General features: G+C 31.6%; 1 protein-coding gene across 1 annotated transcript; it reads right to left on the reverse strand.

Moving 5' to 3' along the window:
* Positions 1-12,988: 12,988 nt before the first annotated feature.
* Obp99b (Odorant-binding protein 99b) lies at positions 12,989-13,781 on the reverse strand. Its single transcript, XM_075292947.1, has 2 exons — positions 13,627-13,781; positions 12,989-13,557 (listed from the first exon to the last, which is right to left on the reverse strand). The coding sequence occupies exons 1-2, from the start codon at positions 13,663-13,665 to the stop codon at positions 13,081-13,083; spliced, it is 516 nt and encodes a 171-aa protein (XP_075149062.1). The 5' UTR covers positions 13,666-13,781; the 3' UTR covers positions 12,989-13,080.
* Between the last annotated feature and the right edge of the window lie 2,833 nt (positions 13,782-16,614).

Raw genomic sequence — 16,614 nt, forward strand, 5'->3', positions numbered from 1 at the left:
TTGCAAACATATCTTCTAGCAAAAAAAAACAGATTTATTTATTTAATAATAAGATTTTGCTACATTTCGTATCTTATCCTCAATTAGATGTTAAGAGGTAGCTCCATAAAAATTGAGTGAGTAAATCATATAATTGCCCTCAATACCAATTCTATTAAATGAGTGTTAGTATAGCTCAATGATGATATCCTTTTTGCGTATTACATCATCTTGTGTGGTTTTATTGTTACGGTTGATTGCCGAAAAATGTATTCCCACAAGAAATCAACCTTCAATACAATGTTTCCATGAAGAAAACAATTGATAGTTACACTAACCGCATTGTCTGTAACATCCCTATTTGATAATTGCACTATGTTCAAATCAGTTTTAGCAGACAGTCTGCCACCAACGAAGATATCAATCCATTCACATTAAAGTGAATTTGTATAAATTTTCTCTATGATAAGACACCTGCACACGATGTGGTTGGCAATTTTAAAACCACTAAGAGAACCTTTTTAATATTTTACATTACTATCAGGCTCACAAAAATACTCAAGCTTACCAACCAGGGATGTAAAATACAATTTTTAAGAAAGTACAAAAAAGGTATTTTTTTGAGCGAAAAAGTACTTTCCACCAAAATCAACAAAAAATCCATTGGAAGATTATTGACAAGAGCTGCCTTAGACTGAATTTTAAAGAAAATAAAATTTTGTTGAGTTGACCCCAATTTTAAATATTTTTTTTTTTTAGTTTTATATCCGTCTACAAAGACTACCGTAGCATTGTAATCACGGTCGTAACAGTTAGTAGAATTCTACTGTTTGGAAGATTGGTAGAAATTTTATTTCTATAGAAATAAAATTTTGACAAAATTTTCTATAGAAATAACATTTTGGCAAAATTTTCTGTAGAAATAAAATTTTGACAAAATTTCTATAGATATAAAATTTTGACAAAATTTTCTGTAGAAATAAAATTTTGAAAAAAAAATTCTATAGATATAAAATGTTGACAAAAATTCTATAGATATAAAATTCTTCAATTCAAAAAAAAATTCTATAAAATAAAATTTTGATAAAATTATCTATAGAAATAAAATTTTGACAAAATTTTCTATAGAACTAAATTTTGACAACATTTTCTATAGAAATAAAATCTTGAAAAAATTTCCTGAAGAAATAAGTTGTGACAAAATTTTCGATAGATATAAAATTTTGACAAAATTTGCTATAGAAATAAAATTTTGATAAATCTTTCTGAAGAAATATATTTTTGGAAAATAATATTTTTTGGTAGTATTTGATAAGATTTTCTCCAAGTGTTTGGTAGATTATTTTTGTCTCAAGTTTCGACCGTGACTGTAATGGTTTGCATTATTTTAGTACGCGATCGATAATTTCTTATGTAGAAAGTGTTCGTGTGGAAGCATAATATAGTATCACATGCTTTTTTCTACTAAAACATTCTTCAAATTCAAGAAATATTGTTCTATGGCGTTTACAAAATCGAGATTTTCTTCCCGCATTAACTTGTCTGTTTTGCAAAATTTGTAAGAGACTATTAGCAAATAATTTTGTTAAAGACTTTCTGAAAATATTAAAATATTTTGTCAAAACTATTGTACCATAAATCTGACATCGGCTCAAAAATGTCTACACAAAAGGTACTAAATCATTCGCGGGGGTACTACGGTACTGACCAGGGTGAAAAAGTATTGAAAATAGTACTACAGTACTGCATTTTCCATCCCTGTTACCAACAAAATCACGCTCATGAGTTGAATTCGCATCTAAGCTCTCTCAATTGCCGTCGTGGTGCAATGGTTAGCATGTCCGCCTTGCATATATATAGTAATATTGGTGACATTTCTGAGTATTTCGAATCTAGTGGTTTCACCGCAATGTGGAACGCCGTTCGTATTAGGCTTTAAAAAGTAGGTCCCTTGTCATTCAGCTAAACACAGAATCGGCCACTATATCTTACCTAACTTAAGCTCTCTCCAAAAGTAAATTGCAAAAACAACATGCAACTCAATTGTGGGTTACGACAATTTTGCTTGAGTGAGGGGAATTTTTGTAGCTCAGGATATTTTTCGTGAGCCACGAGAATGTATGTGAGTGTCCGGACTTTTCGTGAATGGTTAAAAAATGCTATACTGGTGAGTATGAGTCTTTAAAAGGTTTTCATACGTAAGTATTTGTGAGTACGGATTTCCTAGGACAAGGAATCTTTGGCCTCACGACAATATTTCTTTCAGTGTACACTGAAAACAAATATTTACGTGATATTAAAGATTACCCAACCTAAATTTTATGATGCGCAATTTACAAACTATTAAGGAAAAATTTATTTAAAATAATGAAATAAATACGCCCCAGAATATATTTATTGGTAAAAATTTTATAGTTGGCATACGTTTGAATTCGAGCTTTACTATAATGTATACAACATTATATATGTGAAATCCTTTATTTATATTACACAAGAACAAAATTCCAAACAAAACATCACTTATCCTAGAAGAAAGTACTCGATAAGAGGAGAAAAGTAATTTCTGAATTTTACTAGATTGGTTGCCGTTTGTTTTTTGTGAGCCTCTATAGATTTTTCGCCAAATTCAATTTGGATCACTTTTTTGCAACCCTAAACCTCCAAATTCCCTCTCAATTACGAAAACCTAAAAATTTCCAATTCTGCGAATGCTCCTTGGCAGGCATACTAATTTTATTAAATACATTAATTATTCAAATTAAATATTAAAAAAGGTAAAAATACGAAAACTTTTTAATTACATTTCACATCCAAAACATGTTTAGAATTTCATTAAAAGTTAACACCCAAGATAGATATCTTACAAATTACAAGGATAAATAATATCGACATGGTAATAGAGGATGGGATTCTTTTGTCGATTTAGTAAATTTGCATATAATTTGTTGAGAAGACAATGCGTGGCGGATATATACGGAAAAAGAGGCAATATGGGGAAATCCTACCATGTGTCTTTATGTATTTAAATCCTTTATCAGGATCAAGTGCTTCATCATCAAACAACAAATCCTAGCACATTGTCATTAATAATTTCAACATGACTTTTACTCGATGCCTTAGAATGTTGGTGAAATGTTGGTCTATACTCATAAGCCCATTCAGAGGAGGAGTCAGTATGATTGTTTGGGTATTTTGATCCTTCTTAAAGGATAACATATTATTCATATGTTCAACTATTCACTTAACTTCTCTCCTATTCTCTACTTATTTCCCCCCATAACCATTGAAATACTTCAACACAAAGCATATTCATAAAATTCAATTCAAATTGAAAATTTGTTACTTATTAAAAAAAGAAAAAAAAACTACCAACAAAATCTTTAGATCTACCACACAAGGCACGTGCCTTTAACAATGAACATCAACAAAATTTTTATGGTCCTGGTTACTTAGCTTAATCCTCTCACCCCCTCACAACAAGAGAGTGTGAGCTAGACAATTGTGGAAATAGTCAAATGGGTTGTGGGACTGCTTACCTTCATGGTGGGATTTTAAATTTTGAAATTGACATGGTGCTGGTATAATCCTGTTTTCAAAAGATTACTGTCACCAAAACATATTTTTTGTTCAATTTTAAATTTTTATTTATAATAAAATTTGACCTAGCAAATTGTCATTGTATAAATGACTCTTTCTCTTACTCTCTCACTCCTGAAATTCTTCCCCTTATCCTGTTTCTTTGTTAGTCTATCAATTCAGTTATTGTTGTTGCAATTCCTTTTTATCTCCCATAGGGGATGCATTTAGATTTGTTTGCTTATGGTCCATATCTCTGGTTTTGTATGAATACTTTTCCCGTATTGAAAAGGATAAAATCGTATGGCAAAATGTGTTTTTAATGGTCAAAAAGTTTATTCCATACAAAAGTGTGGTGGTCATAAATTATTGGTTTGTAAGTGTTTTTGATTTGTTTCTTTTACTTTTTTTATTGGAGTGATTAATAGGGATGAAATAAAGGATTCTGTGTCAATGTGAATTGTCCTATTGCATAAATAAAATATAATGCAATACATTTAGGAAACATGTTTTTTTATATTTATATTTTCCATTAAATATAAAACTCTATAGTCCGCGGTTCATTTCTCCATATAGGCGAAAGGTAAAGTTTAAAAAATTTATAAAATCAAATAATTTCCTCGACATTGTTTAATTTACAGTAACAGGTGTTAAAAACTAAAACAACCTTGTGGAAGTGAGAAAGATGTAAATAGCCAGAAAAGAATTTTGTTTTTGAGTTAGTTTTTATGAAATTGTTTTACATCCTATAAAGGAATCAACGTTTATCACAAAAAGTATATACTTTTCTTCCAAACAAACTTCCTTACAGCGAAAAGCAAAAATTTCGTTTGGGAGGACATTTTTTTTTGCGTGTAAAAGTGTGAAAATTTATTTCTTATACATTTTATTAACCCTGTACAGTTGCCATTACAACGTCTAACGTTTATTTGAAGACTTTTCATGTTTCAAAGCTTCTCCATAATGTGGAACGCCGTTCGCGCACGGCTATAAAAAGAAGGTCCCTTGTTATTGGGGTTAACATTGAATCGGGCAGCACTCAATGATAAAAGATAAGTTCACAATGGACTGAATAGTCTAATTGAACTTGAAATATCGGGCTGCCAGTAATCCCAACCTAACCTAAGACTCCCTGACAAAGAAAAACGAACGTCGTTCATGAAATCGTGAACGTCCGTTTACGAAACCATGAATACTCCGTTTGAATTTTTCCTGAACGTTTCCGCTTCAGTTTGTTACCGTCTCTTCACGATTTTGGAACACCCAGAAAAAAGTGACCCCTTCTTTAAGTTAAAATGAACTCATTGTGAAGAAAGTTGAACTTCGTATAGCGCCAAAGACATTTTTATTTGTTTGAACGATGTGATTTTCGTAGAAATTAGGAATAATGCATTCCATATATTAGTTAACATTTTCCTATATTTATATACCACTATACTACAGAATGAAAAAATTTAACTAATTTGAATTCATATATGGAATGATTTTATTGAAATTTTTTCATTCATTTCGACAAATCTTACACATTTGTGGTAAAACTTTTACTTCATAATTAGAACTGCTTACCTTCGTTTTTAAATACAATTTTATTTTTTTCTATAAGCAATTTTATCTTCAATAAAAGACATGTTTTATTAATATATTGAATATATTTATTAAGAATCAACAGCATCGAATCTCTTTGAAATATTAGTTTATTATTCCACTATTTCCAATTTCCGTGTGATATTATCAACTGTAAAACTCACTTTTTCTTCTTCTTGTACTTTTCACTTTTTATAAGTTGCTGCCTAACGATTTTGTCCTCCTTTTACAATTTCAATACCTACAAATATAAAAAATCATAAAACATTTTTGTTGCAAAAGGTTAGCGTCACTGAATATTACCTGATAATTGAAGATTCCAAAATGAAGACAAATGAAAGTTGTTATTCTGCTGGTGTTTTCTTTCTTTATACACTATCACGAACATTGATAGATTTATAAAAAAAAAAACGAAAATTTTTCTCACTAATTTAAAATAACAAATATTTTATATATTTTATTTGTTTTTTATTATATTATTTTACCATATTATTTTTTAACAATCTCTCCGTATACCAAAACAACGCGATTCCAACTAAAAAAACAACCGACGCGCAAATATATCGATTACACCTACGCGCAAACACATCGATTACGATGACAGGTATCGATTACAGGTAGACAATAGAAATTTAGGAAAATTTCCTATATTCTAACAAGTGTGTTTCCTTAAGTTTTGAAAGGATTGCATACTTCTTAGTACGAATGAACTAAAATATTTTTCTATGCCAAGTGTTGTTCGTATGTATGAAAAACTTTCTATTATAAAGGAAGTCGCAATTATCATTTTATGAGAAATTTTACTAATTTTGAGGAAACTTGGTTTTAGTTCGGTTTTTGTTTACTTTTACGAATGCTTTGTTATCGGTGAATAAAATTTTCTTTTTCAGTAGTAAATTCTTATACCCAGCGAAGAAAATAGTATGAGTAAAATTCCATGCCTTATTCTAGTTAATGAACTATTCCTAACTGCTTACAGTTTAGGATTTTTTTACTGAAACGAGTAAATTTTATTATTTTTCACAAAAATTTACCTTAATGGAAATAAAATGGATAAACTATATTGATGAAAATTTTTTCCTTTAGTTTCGAAGGCACTTTTTTCTGGGTGAACGTATTTTTATCAGTATATAATAAAATTTAGTGTTCCGGATGAAATTAGTTGCAAAACTTATGCCAAAGAAATTGTCATCCACTCCCACATTGTAACATTATCTGATGCTTTTGCCACATGCCAACAAACTACCCAACTAAATCTGACCTGAAGTGAAGGGTACGTGGGTATCAGTATGCAGGAATTATGTTTCTACATTGAACAATGATTCTTAGAATAGACGTCAACGCCAGTGACAGTAACATGGATTGCAAACTTCAATGAATACAATTGCCGACCATAATCGTTATTAAATTGCCATAGTAATCAAATGAAGTTTAATTACCCACACAATATTTTTGGCTACAGCATCTTCATAAAATTCGCAAACTTATGCTGGTATATGCATTGTTATGTAGTCGAATAAGCAAAATAGCTGATTATAATGATTGGGATTGGAAGAAGAATCGCAAAAGGGTTAATTTCTTATCTATTGAATTGAACAATTTCTTCTCAATTGAATTGAACAATTGTGTTTTTTTGCAATTCGATTATCATAAATTTGGTTAGCCATATTAAGAAAAATTAATTGAGCTATTTGAGATAAGTTAAAATGCAAAAGAGCATAAGATATATTATAACCACCACCATACACTGGAAAATATTGAAATAAGAAATTTTAATAAAAAATTATGAAGTTGTATTTAAACGAAAGTTCATAATTTTTAAACGAAGAAAATTATTTTTGATTTAAAGATATAATCTAGATAGCATCCTAGAAGATTTTTTTTTAAAGAAGCAGCATTTTGGCTCCGAAACAATACTGAAATCTTTAAGGGAAGTTCAAAATACCAGTAAACTTGTTTTGACTGTAGAATAGTAGAGTTTATCAAGTCGTTTATTGTAACACATCGAAATATCGATTTACGACTACATAAATTATATATATGAGGGTTGCCTTTCAAATTTCGTGATTGAGCAACTCTAATATTACAAAGTGTTTATCGATGGTATGGTGACTTCAAAAGAGATCGTAGTCCTCTCCAAGACGAAATTCATGAGGATCCAGAATGAATTGTTGTTCCGCAACCCATTGATCCTCTACGCAATGTTGCATGAAGATTTGACAGTCAAAAATTTGTTCGCGTTGGATCCAACACAATTTGTCAACCGCTCAAAAAAGGCTCGTATCGATTGGTCGAAAGAAATGCTCCAAAAATACGATGGCAGTTATTCGAAACACGTCTACAACATCGTGACAGGTAATAAATCGTGGATTTATGCGTATAAGCTCAAAAGTTAACAACAATCGACTTTTGGGCACCTGAAGAGCGGTTGATGCGTTCAAATTGATATTTTGTCTGTAGGCAGTCAAATTCGAAAATTGGAGATATTGGTCCATGTTTCAATATAGCTCCCATATAAACAAATCTACCAATCATGAAATTAGAAATCTACAGATATTTGAGGTCAATAAAGAGCTGTGTTAAATTTTGTATATATCGGTCCATATTTTGATATAGCCGCCATATAGACCGATGTCAAGATTCGTTCTGTTTTGATATAGCCCTCATATGGACCGTTTTTCCGATTTCTTCTTCTTCTTGGGAACATTGAAGACGCAATTAAAATGATCCATTTGGAACAAAAGCCAGCCCCTAAATAAATTTACAGAATTTCGTCTCGAATCGGAACGAAGATGGGTGAGAGGACGGGACTGGACGTGAATGTGGAGGACTCAGACACTGAGATCCTATTCCGATTACCGGACCACAACACAATCCAGCAGGCATAATTGAATGTGTTAAATGGCTTGGAAATAACATGAGATTGCAAATGAAGCAATAGCAGACAATAGAGTTCGATTACGAACCAGCAGAATACAACAGTATCCAAATCATATTTTGGTGCCGTGATATGCCGGAATAAGAGGAAACCTAAAGGCAAATTAACTTGCGATAATAGCTAGTATACTTACCCAGCAAAAAATATTTCAGCAGTAAAATTTAGTTGCGCTTTTTGGTATACAATAAAGTAGGCAGTGTATCCACATTGCATGTATCGGCGGCAATAACGTAAACGAGTAATCAAACAAGTTTATGATCATTCGTTTACGTTATTGCAACCAATTCATGCAGTATAGATGCGCGAAAGGTAGTGCTGTTTTCCTTCATACCAATAACAATATTGCTCACTTCTGAGCAATATTGTTATTGAAATGAGCAATTATATCAGCGCTATGCTGCTATAAATCGAGACATCGTCCACAAAAATCAGCGCTGAATCGGTTGTTTTGTAAGCAGTTGGTACTACCTCTCTCCCTTACAATCCTGCTGAAATAGTGCTCCATTTTTTGCTGGGTAGGAAAGTGACCTTACCCAGCAAAAAATACTTCAGCAGTAAGAGTTTAGTTGCTCTTTTTGATATACAACAAAGTAGGCAGTGCATCCACACTGCATGAATCGATGGCAATAACGTAAACGAGTAATCAAACTAGTTTATAATCATTCGTTTACGTTATTGCAACCAATTCATGCAGTATAGATGCGCGAAAGGTAGTGCTGTTTTCCTTTCCGCTTTCTTATTTGGGTCACAACCGAGCAAAAAATGGAGCACTATTTCTATTTAATACTATTAATTTGTGTGATTGATTTTGATTTCAATTAAAAAATTTGTTGAATCAATTAAATTTTTAATTGAATATTATTTAAAACTTAATTAAGATTTTAATTGGAAAATTTTTCGACAATTTTTTTTCTGTGTAGGATTGATAAAAATTTACTAACTGACAAAAATTAGGAAATTCATTAGAAACACATAGTTTCTGGAATAAAATACGAGTACAATGGAAATAAAAAGTTAGAGCACACAACAAGCCTAACTAGCTTACTAGCTTAGCTGTATGTCAGCCGATATGAGATAGACCAACCTTATTCCTCTTTTCAACGCCTCGAATTATATGATTTTATTAGATTTTATTAGATTTTCTGGACAGAAAGACTCCTTCTAAAAAATAAACAAAGAGATTTCCTATAAATCTAATGTTACAAATTCCAAGTTAAACTTCAGAAACCGTGCCGAATCGCGCTTGAAATTCTTTATATAAAATGTACACGCAAAGAAAAAAAAACGTTTAGAAAACGTGTACCGAAAACGTTTTTCTTTTGTTAGAGTTTTTCGAATTGCTTCGAAAATTATACACTTTTCACACCAAAAAAATTCGTTTGTTACAAAATTTTTATTTTTTCAATAAAAAAGTTATTTTTGAACCAAAAACACAGTCCATTTCGTTTATCTCAAAAACTGTTCTTTTCTGACTTTAGGTCTTTAATAAGACACATTTTAAAGTTCATAGTAAAAATGTAATATAGTAGAATGTAATGTTGAACATTTTTTCGGAATCTTCCGATCATATCTGGAATATATGTAAAACAAAAAAAACTTTGGTCGAAGCAGGGATCCAACCCACGACCCTTGGAATGCAAGTCGGACGTAGCAACCACTGCTCCACGGTGCCAAACTAAATGTTTGTTTCTGTTAAGTAAACTTTGTTTATTCGGTTCGTGTGCGCCGCAAGCTAAGCTATATGCATATAAGTTATATGGGTAATTGTCTATTGATGACGGCTACATAGCTCAGTGGATAGTGTGTTGGCATATCCCGCGGTTCGATTCTCCGCCCAGGCGAAAGGTAAAAAAAAATTAAAAATTTATACACGCAAAAAAATAATTCTTTCCTCCCAAACGAAATTTTAGACAAACAAAGTTCGTTTCTTATTTGCTTTTCGCTGTAAGGAAGTGTATTTGGAAGAAAAGTATATACTTTTTGTGATAAACATTTATTCTTTTCCAGGATGTAACAACCATCTCATAAAGACTAACTAAAAAAAATTTTCTTGCTAATTGCATTTTCCCTCACATCTTTCTCACATCCACGAGTTTTTTTAGTTCTTAACACCTTTTCCTGTAATACCAACAATGTAGAAGAAATTATACGAATTTATAAATTTTTAAAATTTTTTTACCTTTCGCCTGGACGGAGAATCGAACCGCGGACCATGCACTTTGTAAGCCAACACACTAACCACTGAGCTATGTGCCTGTTATGGTCATCAATAGATAATTATCCATATAAGTTATATTTATATAGCATAGGTTGCGGCGCCCACGAACCGAATAAACAAAGTTTATTTAACAGAAACAAACATTTAGTTTGGCACCGTGGAGCAGTGGTTGCTACGTCTGACTCTCATGCCAAGGGTCGTGGGTTCGATCCCTGCTTCGACCAATGTTTTTTTTTTTGTTTTGTTTTTTTTTTTACATACATTCTACATATGTTCGGAAGATTTCGAAAAAATGTTCAACATTACATAAAGCATTTTTATCATTACATTGTACTATATTAAATTTTGAACTGTAAAATGTGTTTTATTAAAGACCAAAAGTCAGAAAAGAACAGTGTTTGATATAAACGAAATGGACTGTGTTGTTGTTTCAAAAATAACTTTTTTTATTGAAAAAATAAAAACTTTGTAACAAACGAATTTTTTTGGTGATAAAAGTTTAAAATTTCGAAGCAATTCAAAAAACTCTAACAAAAGAAAAACGTTTTCGGTACACGTTTTCCAAACATTTTTTTTCTTTGCGTGTAAAATCGTATAATTTCTTCTACATTGTTTGTATTACAGAAAAAGGTGCTAAGAACTAAAAAACTTCATGGAAATGAGAAAGATGTGAGGGAAAATGCAATTAGCCAGAAAAAAATTGTTTGAGTTAGTCTTTATGAAATTGTTTTTACATCCTGGAAAAGAATAAATGTTTTTCACAAAAAGTATATACTTTTCTTCCAAATACACTTCCTTTCAGCAAAAATCAAATGAGAAACGAACTCTTATTGTGTAAAATTTCGTTTGGGAAGAATGAATTAATTTTTTGCGTGTATGCCCTCAAATGTCCCTAAGTATCTATAATTTACTACAGACCCGATATTAGTCGAACCTGCACCATTTTTATACCCTTCACCACTACTGTGGTACAGGGTATAATAAGTTTGTGCATTTGTATGTAACGCCAAGAAGGAAAAGTCTGAGACCCATCGTTTAGTATACCGATCGTCTTAGAATTAAATTCTGAGTCGATTTAGCGATGTCCGTCTGTCTGTCTGTTGATGTATTTTTGTGTGCAAAGTACAGCTCGCAGTTTTAGTCCGATTGTCCTAAAATTTGGTATAGGGTCTTGTTTCGGCTCAAAGACGATCCCTATTGATTTTGGAAAAAATCGGTTCAGATTTAGATATAGCTGCCATATATATTTTTCACCGATCTGGTCATAATTGGCGTGTATATCAACCGATCTTCCTCAAATTCTGTACATCCGAATATTTTGTGAGTCTCGAAAAACTTGCAAAATATCAGCCAAATCGGTTCAGATTTAGATATAGCTCCCATATATAGCTTTCGCCCGATTTATACTCATTTGCCCACAGAGGCCAATTTTTTTCTCCGATTTAGTTGAAATTTTGCACAGGGAGTAGAATTAGCATTGTAGCTATGCGTGTCAAATTTGGTTGAAATCGGTTCAGATTTAGATATAGCTGCCATATATAGCTTTCGCCCGATTTACACTCAAATGACCACAGAGGCCAATTTTTTGCTCCGATTTAGTTGAAATTTTGCACAGGGAGTATAATTAGCATTGTAGCTATGCGTGCCAAATTTGGTTGAAATCGGTTCAGATTTAGATATATCTCCCATATATAGCTTTCGCCCGATTTACACTCATATGACCGTAGAGGCTAATTTTTAACTCCGATTTAGTTGAAATTTTGCACAGGGAGTAGAATTAGCATTGTAGCTATGCGTCCCAAATTTGGTTGAAATCGGTTCAGATTGAGATATATCTCCCATATATAGCATTCGCCCGATTTACACTCATATGACCGTAGAGGCTAATTTTTAACTCCGATTTAGTTGAAATTTTACACAGGGAGTAGAATTAGCATTGTAACTATGCGTGCCAAATTTGGTTGAAATCGGTTCAGATTTAGATATAACTCCCATATATATGTTTTTCTGATTTCGACAAAAATGGTCAAAATACCAACATTTTCCTTGTAAAATCGCCAATGCTTAGTCGAAAAGTTGTAAAAATGGCTCTAATTTTCCTAAACTTCTAATGCATATATATCGAGCGATAAATCATAAATAAACTTTTGCGAAGTTTTCTTAAAATTGCTCCAGATTTAAATGTTTCCCATATTTTTTTACTAACATTGTGTTCCACCCTAGTGCATTAGCCGACTTAAATTTTGAGTTTATAGATTTTGTAGAAGTCTATCAAATTCTGTCCAGATCGAGTGATATTTAAATGTATGTATTTGGGACAAACCTTTATATATAGCCCCAACACATTTGACGGATGTGATATGGTATCGAAAATTTAGATCTACAAAGTGGTACAGGGTATAATATAGTCGGCCCCGCCCGACTTTAGACTTTCCTTACTTGTTTTATCTTTGATTTTTATCCAATCCATTAAGAGGAGTTGGGTTTAAAGAAAATTATTGTATATATTCCATAGAAGTGGGTATGATTCGGCTGGACCAAACTTTTGGCCCTACATACTTTTTATTCTTCGCAATTGTCCAACAGCGTCGGATAATCCATGCAAAATTTTTAGTCTATTGCCTATTGCCCTATTATTCATAGTTCTTTCACCATGTAATTACTATTTCCTTCACTATAAAAACACCAGAATATTTCAGTATTAACAATGTTAAGTATTCATAAAGATTTAATACATATTTCACACATTCATATCATTTGTACAAACTTCATTTTACCCCTATGTCTAATGTCTATGGAAACTATCCTTAACCACTTGCAAATTACGCTCCATGAAGCATGTGGCACCACGATAGGCCCAAGTACAAGCGTCACTCTTTTGTGTATTGTGATCGGCACAAAAATCGATGGAACGATGAAGTTCATCGTTGTGATCGACAGGTCCATGGGCACCAACCAATTGATGATGAATCATATAGGGATTGAAACCTTTAGTCTCATCAAAGAAACCGAAATGTTCGAAAATACATTTCAAATAGCAACGAGTGGTTTCATCATTGGGAAACTCCCAGGTCTTGTATTTTTCCAAATGATCAGCGGGAACTTTCAGTTTATTGACACAATCTTCACGGAATTTGACAAGGTCCTCCTTAGTCTTCAGTGTATATTCATGACCATCATGGGAGACATGATGATCATGGCCAGAATGATCGCCATCATGATGTTCATGGCCCGTGTGACCCTCCTCGTGATGGGCAAAGACCTATAGAAAAAATTTCAAAAATCTTTATAATCACCATCCGCTTGCTAAAATCTATTGAAAATTTCTTACCGTTGAGGCTAAGCATAAAATCACTACGAATACTTTCATTGTACTGCTGCGATTGTTTGCAGCATCTCAGGTTTTTATACATTCTCTTGATATGAACTTTCGAAAGTGATCACTTTGCTACATCTTGCAGGCAAACGAGGGTGTTATCACATTCTTAATGCATCCCTAGTCATACGAATGCTGATCGTGTTTTTTTTTTTGCGAATTGTAAGCTCACCATGTGTTAACCTATTGGGGGCAAGATAATTGGCCATTGTACCATTGAAAAAATGTCTTTTTGTGAGTTCAATATCCCCCTTCAAGGTTGTCCGGAGAAAAATAATTCGTCAAAAAATATTTTATGGACGCAATTCAAAGGTTACTATCTATATTTAAAATTCAGGGTTGGAGATGGTTTTATTAAACATTTTGTGAAGATGTTGACTTGCCTTTTTGGTCTAAACTGGCGCTACATAGTTCATTCCCTTATTAGTATTCAACAAAATTTTTTGTTTGTAAAGTCCATTAGTACTCGTGTAGTGGACTTTTTTATCTTATCAATGAGTATTACACGATTCTATGTTAGGATCAATGATAAATAAAGGGAATTCCTTTTTCTAAAAATTCCACACAAAAACCAATATTCGCAATAAAAAGTGCCACACTTATTTAAAACCAAAGTGGTCACCCTAATCTACACGCAAAGAAAAAAAACGTTTGGAAAACGTGTACCGAAAACGTTTTTCTTTTGTTAGAGTTTTTTGAATTGCTTCGAAATTTTTTAACTTTATTCGTTTGTTACAACATTTTTATTTTTCCAATAAAAAAAGTTATTTTTGAAACAACAACACAGTCCATTTCGTTTATATCAAACACTGTTCTTTTCTGACTTTAGGTCTTTAATAAGACACATTTTACAGTTCATAGTAAAAATTTAATATAGTAGAATGTAATGTTGAACATGTTTTCGGAATCTTTCGAGTTTGTCTTTATGAAATTGGTTTTACATCCTGGAAAAGAATAAACGTTTATCACAAAAAGTATATACTTTTCTTCCAAATACACTTCCTTACAACGAAAAGCAAATGAGAAACGAACTTTGTTTGTCTAAAATTTCATTTGGGAGGAAAGAATTATTTTTTTGCGTGTAAATTGAGTAACCATATACTAATAATATTGTATAATAATTGAATTCATTTCCAAGCGGTTCATAATTGGTTAAGGATTCCCATTCAATAGAAAACTCGAGGCTATTATTGTTGTTGTATTTACTTTTTTATAGTGATTGACTGTAATTTTCCTAAATAATTGATAAGACTTGTGGCCACACAAGTATCAACAAAGAACTACATCCAGACACATCAGAGAAGACTATAAAAAACCCAGACAGTAGTCAGCACATCTGTCAGCAGATATGGGAGACATCATGGAAGAATAATTTGCTCTTAGAGACCTAAATCAATTGTTAGTCATAGAAAATGCTACTAATAGTATTTAATAAAAAGTAAATTAATAATCACAAATATGTATGCAATCTCATTAATTTTTTGTCTGTTGATAAATGTCAAATTTCTATAATTTTTTATGCATAGATAATGAAGGCAATTAACTAATAATTACGATTTTTTTTTTTTTTTGATAATGTCTATTTCAAAGAACAAGTTCCAAATATGTATAGAAACCGTGTGCTGTTAAAGAATTTTCTATACACAAAAATGTAGTAAATTGCTTCCAGACGAAATTTCGACCAACAAGAATATTTTTACTCACAACAAGTTTACTTGAATTCAAAGATTTAGGGATTTTCGTATTGATACCGAGCCAAAGATATGACATCTTTAGAATAAAGACATTTTTAGGGAGCTATCTGGTATTAAATCTAAACTCAAATGATTAATTTTAGAAAATGTTAACAAAACTGTATTCAATTCAATTATTCTTTATTGTTTTTTATATAACGTTACAAAATGTTATGTAGGTTCAAGTATATGACTTATGGTTAATAAAGAATCATACACTGAAAAAAATATTGTCGTGAGGTCAAAGATTTCATGTCTTTAAAATACGAATACAAATTTTGCTTACCATAGAAGACGCATTTCTCTAAAATAAAGTTATTTTCCTTGTCCAAAAGTCGATAAACTTTTCAATGAAGTCGTATTGTCCTTATAATTAAGTGATTTGACTTAAAAATGGGTATCTTAACATGAAAGAAAAAATGTATAGGCTAAGGTCAACTTGACTTTAATAATTCAGAATAATTCTTTAAATTTAATGAAATTGTCTTTAAATTTGTTGTCTTTTTGCATCTTGACTACAAAGCAAAAAATCGTTCAAATATAGGACATGTTTTTCAAAACTTTATTTTAAAGAAGTTTTTTACTTCAAACATAGCATAATTTCTACTGGAAGTCGAGTCCTAATTTGGAAAATAAAGTTGCCGTTAACTCGTTTTTAAAGAACTTTGATAGCATATGAAGAAAAAAAGCTGAGAAAGCGAAAAATTAAAATTTGCTTCCTAGAAGCAAGTACACAAAATCCAAATTTAAAAGAGAATTGTGTCTTAAAAGTATCCTTACTTGTATTCTCCGCTTCTTTGGCTCGGAATCAATACCAAATTTTTTAAAGTAATGACAAAATCTTTGGAACCGAGTATGCTTTTTTTCAGTGTACAGCATGGTTTGAATTCAAACCGTATGCTGGTAATTTGAGTTTTAGTTGTTGATAAATTGATTAATTAATAATTAAATTCATCAATTAGAATTTTTCTATAATTTAAGGCTTCTTTAAAGTATTTGTATAAACATTACCAACAAAAATCTTCACTTCCATTTAGGATATCAATGATTTCAAATTGATGCAGTAAGTTTTCCCAAAGAATTTGAATCTTATACTCGCCAATATCGGGCATCGACCAAGAAAGTGGAACATCGTCTCATCTTCTCCCATGTTACACAACGAACATCTATGTACATTTGTACTGAATTGATTTGCATTCAGTCCTAAAAG

This window comes from Haematobia irritans, chromosome 1 (genome assembly GCF_050003625.1).
Source record: "Haematobia irritans isolate KBUSLIRL chromosome 1, ASM5000362v1, whole genome shotgun sequence".
Classification (NCBI taxonomy): Eukaryota; Metazoa; Arthropoda; class Insecta; order Diptera; family Muscidae; genus Haematobia; species Haematobia irritans.

Bases quoted from the DNA above. Each gene is read 5' to 3' on its own strand.
- Obp99b (XM_075292947.1), bottom strand. From the start codon at position 13,665: ATGAAAGTATTCGTAGTGATTTTATGCTTAGCCTCAACG. The intron at 13,558-13,626 runs GTAAGAAATTTT...TTTTTTCTATAG, and splicing joins TTTTATGCTTAGCCTCAACG to GTCTTTGCCCATCACGAGGA.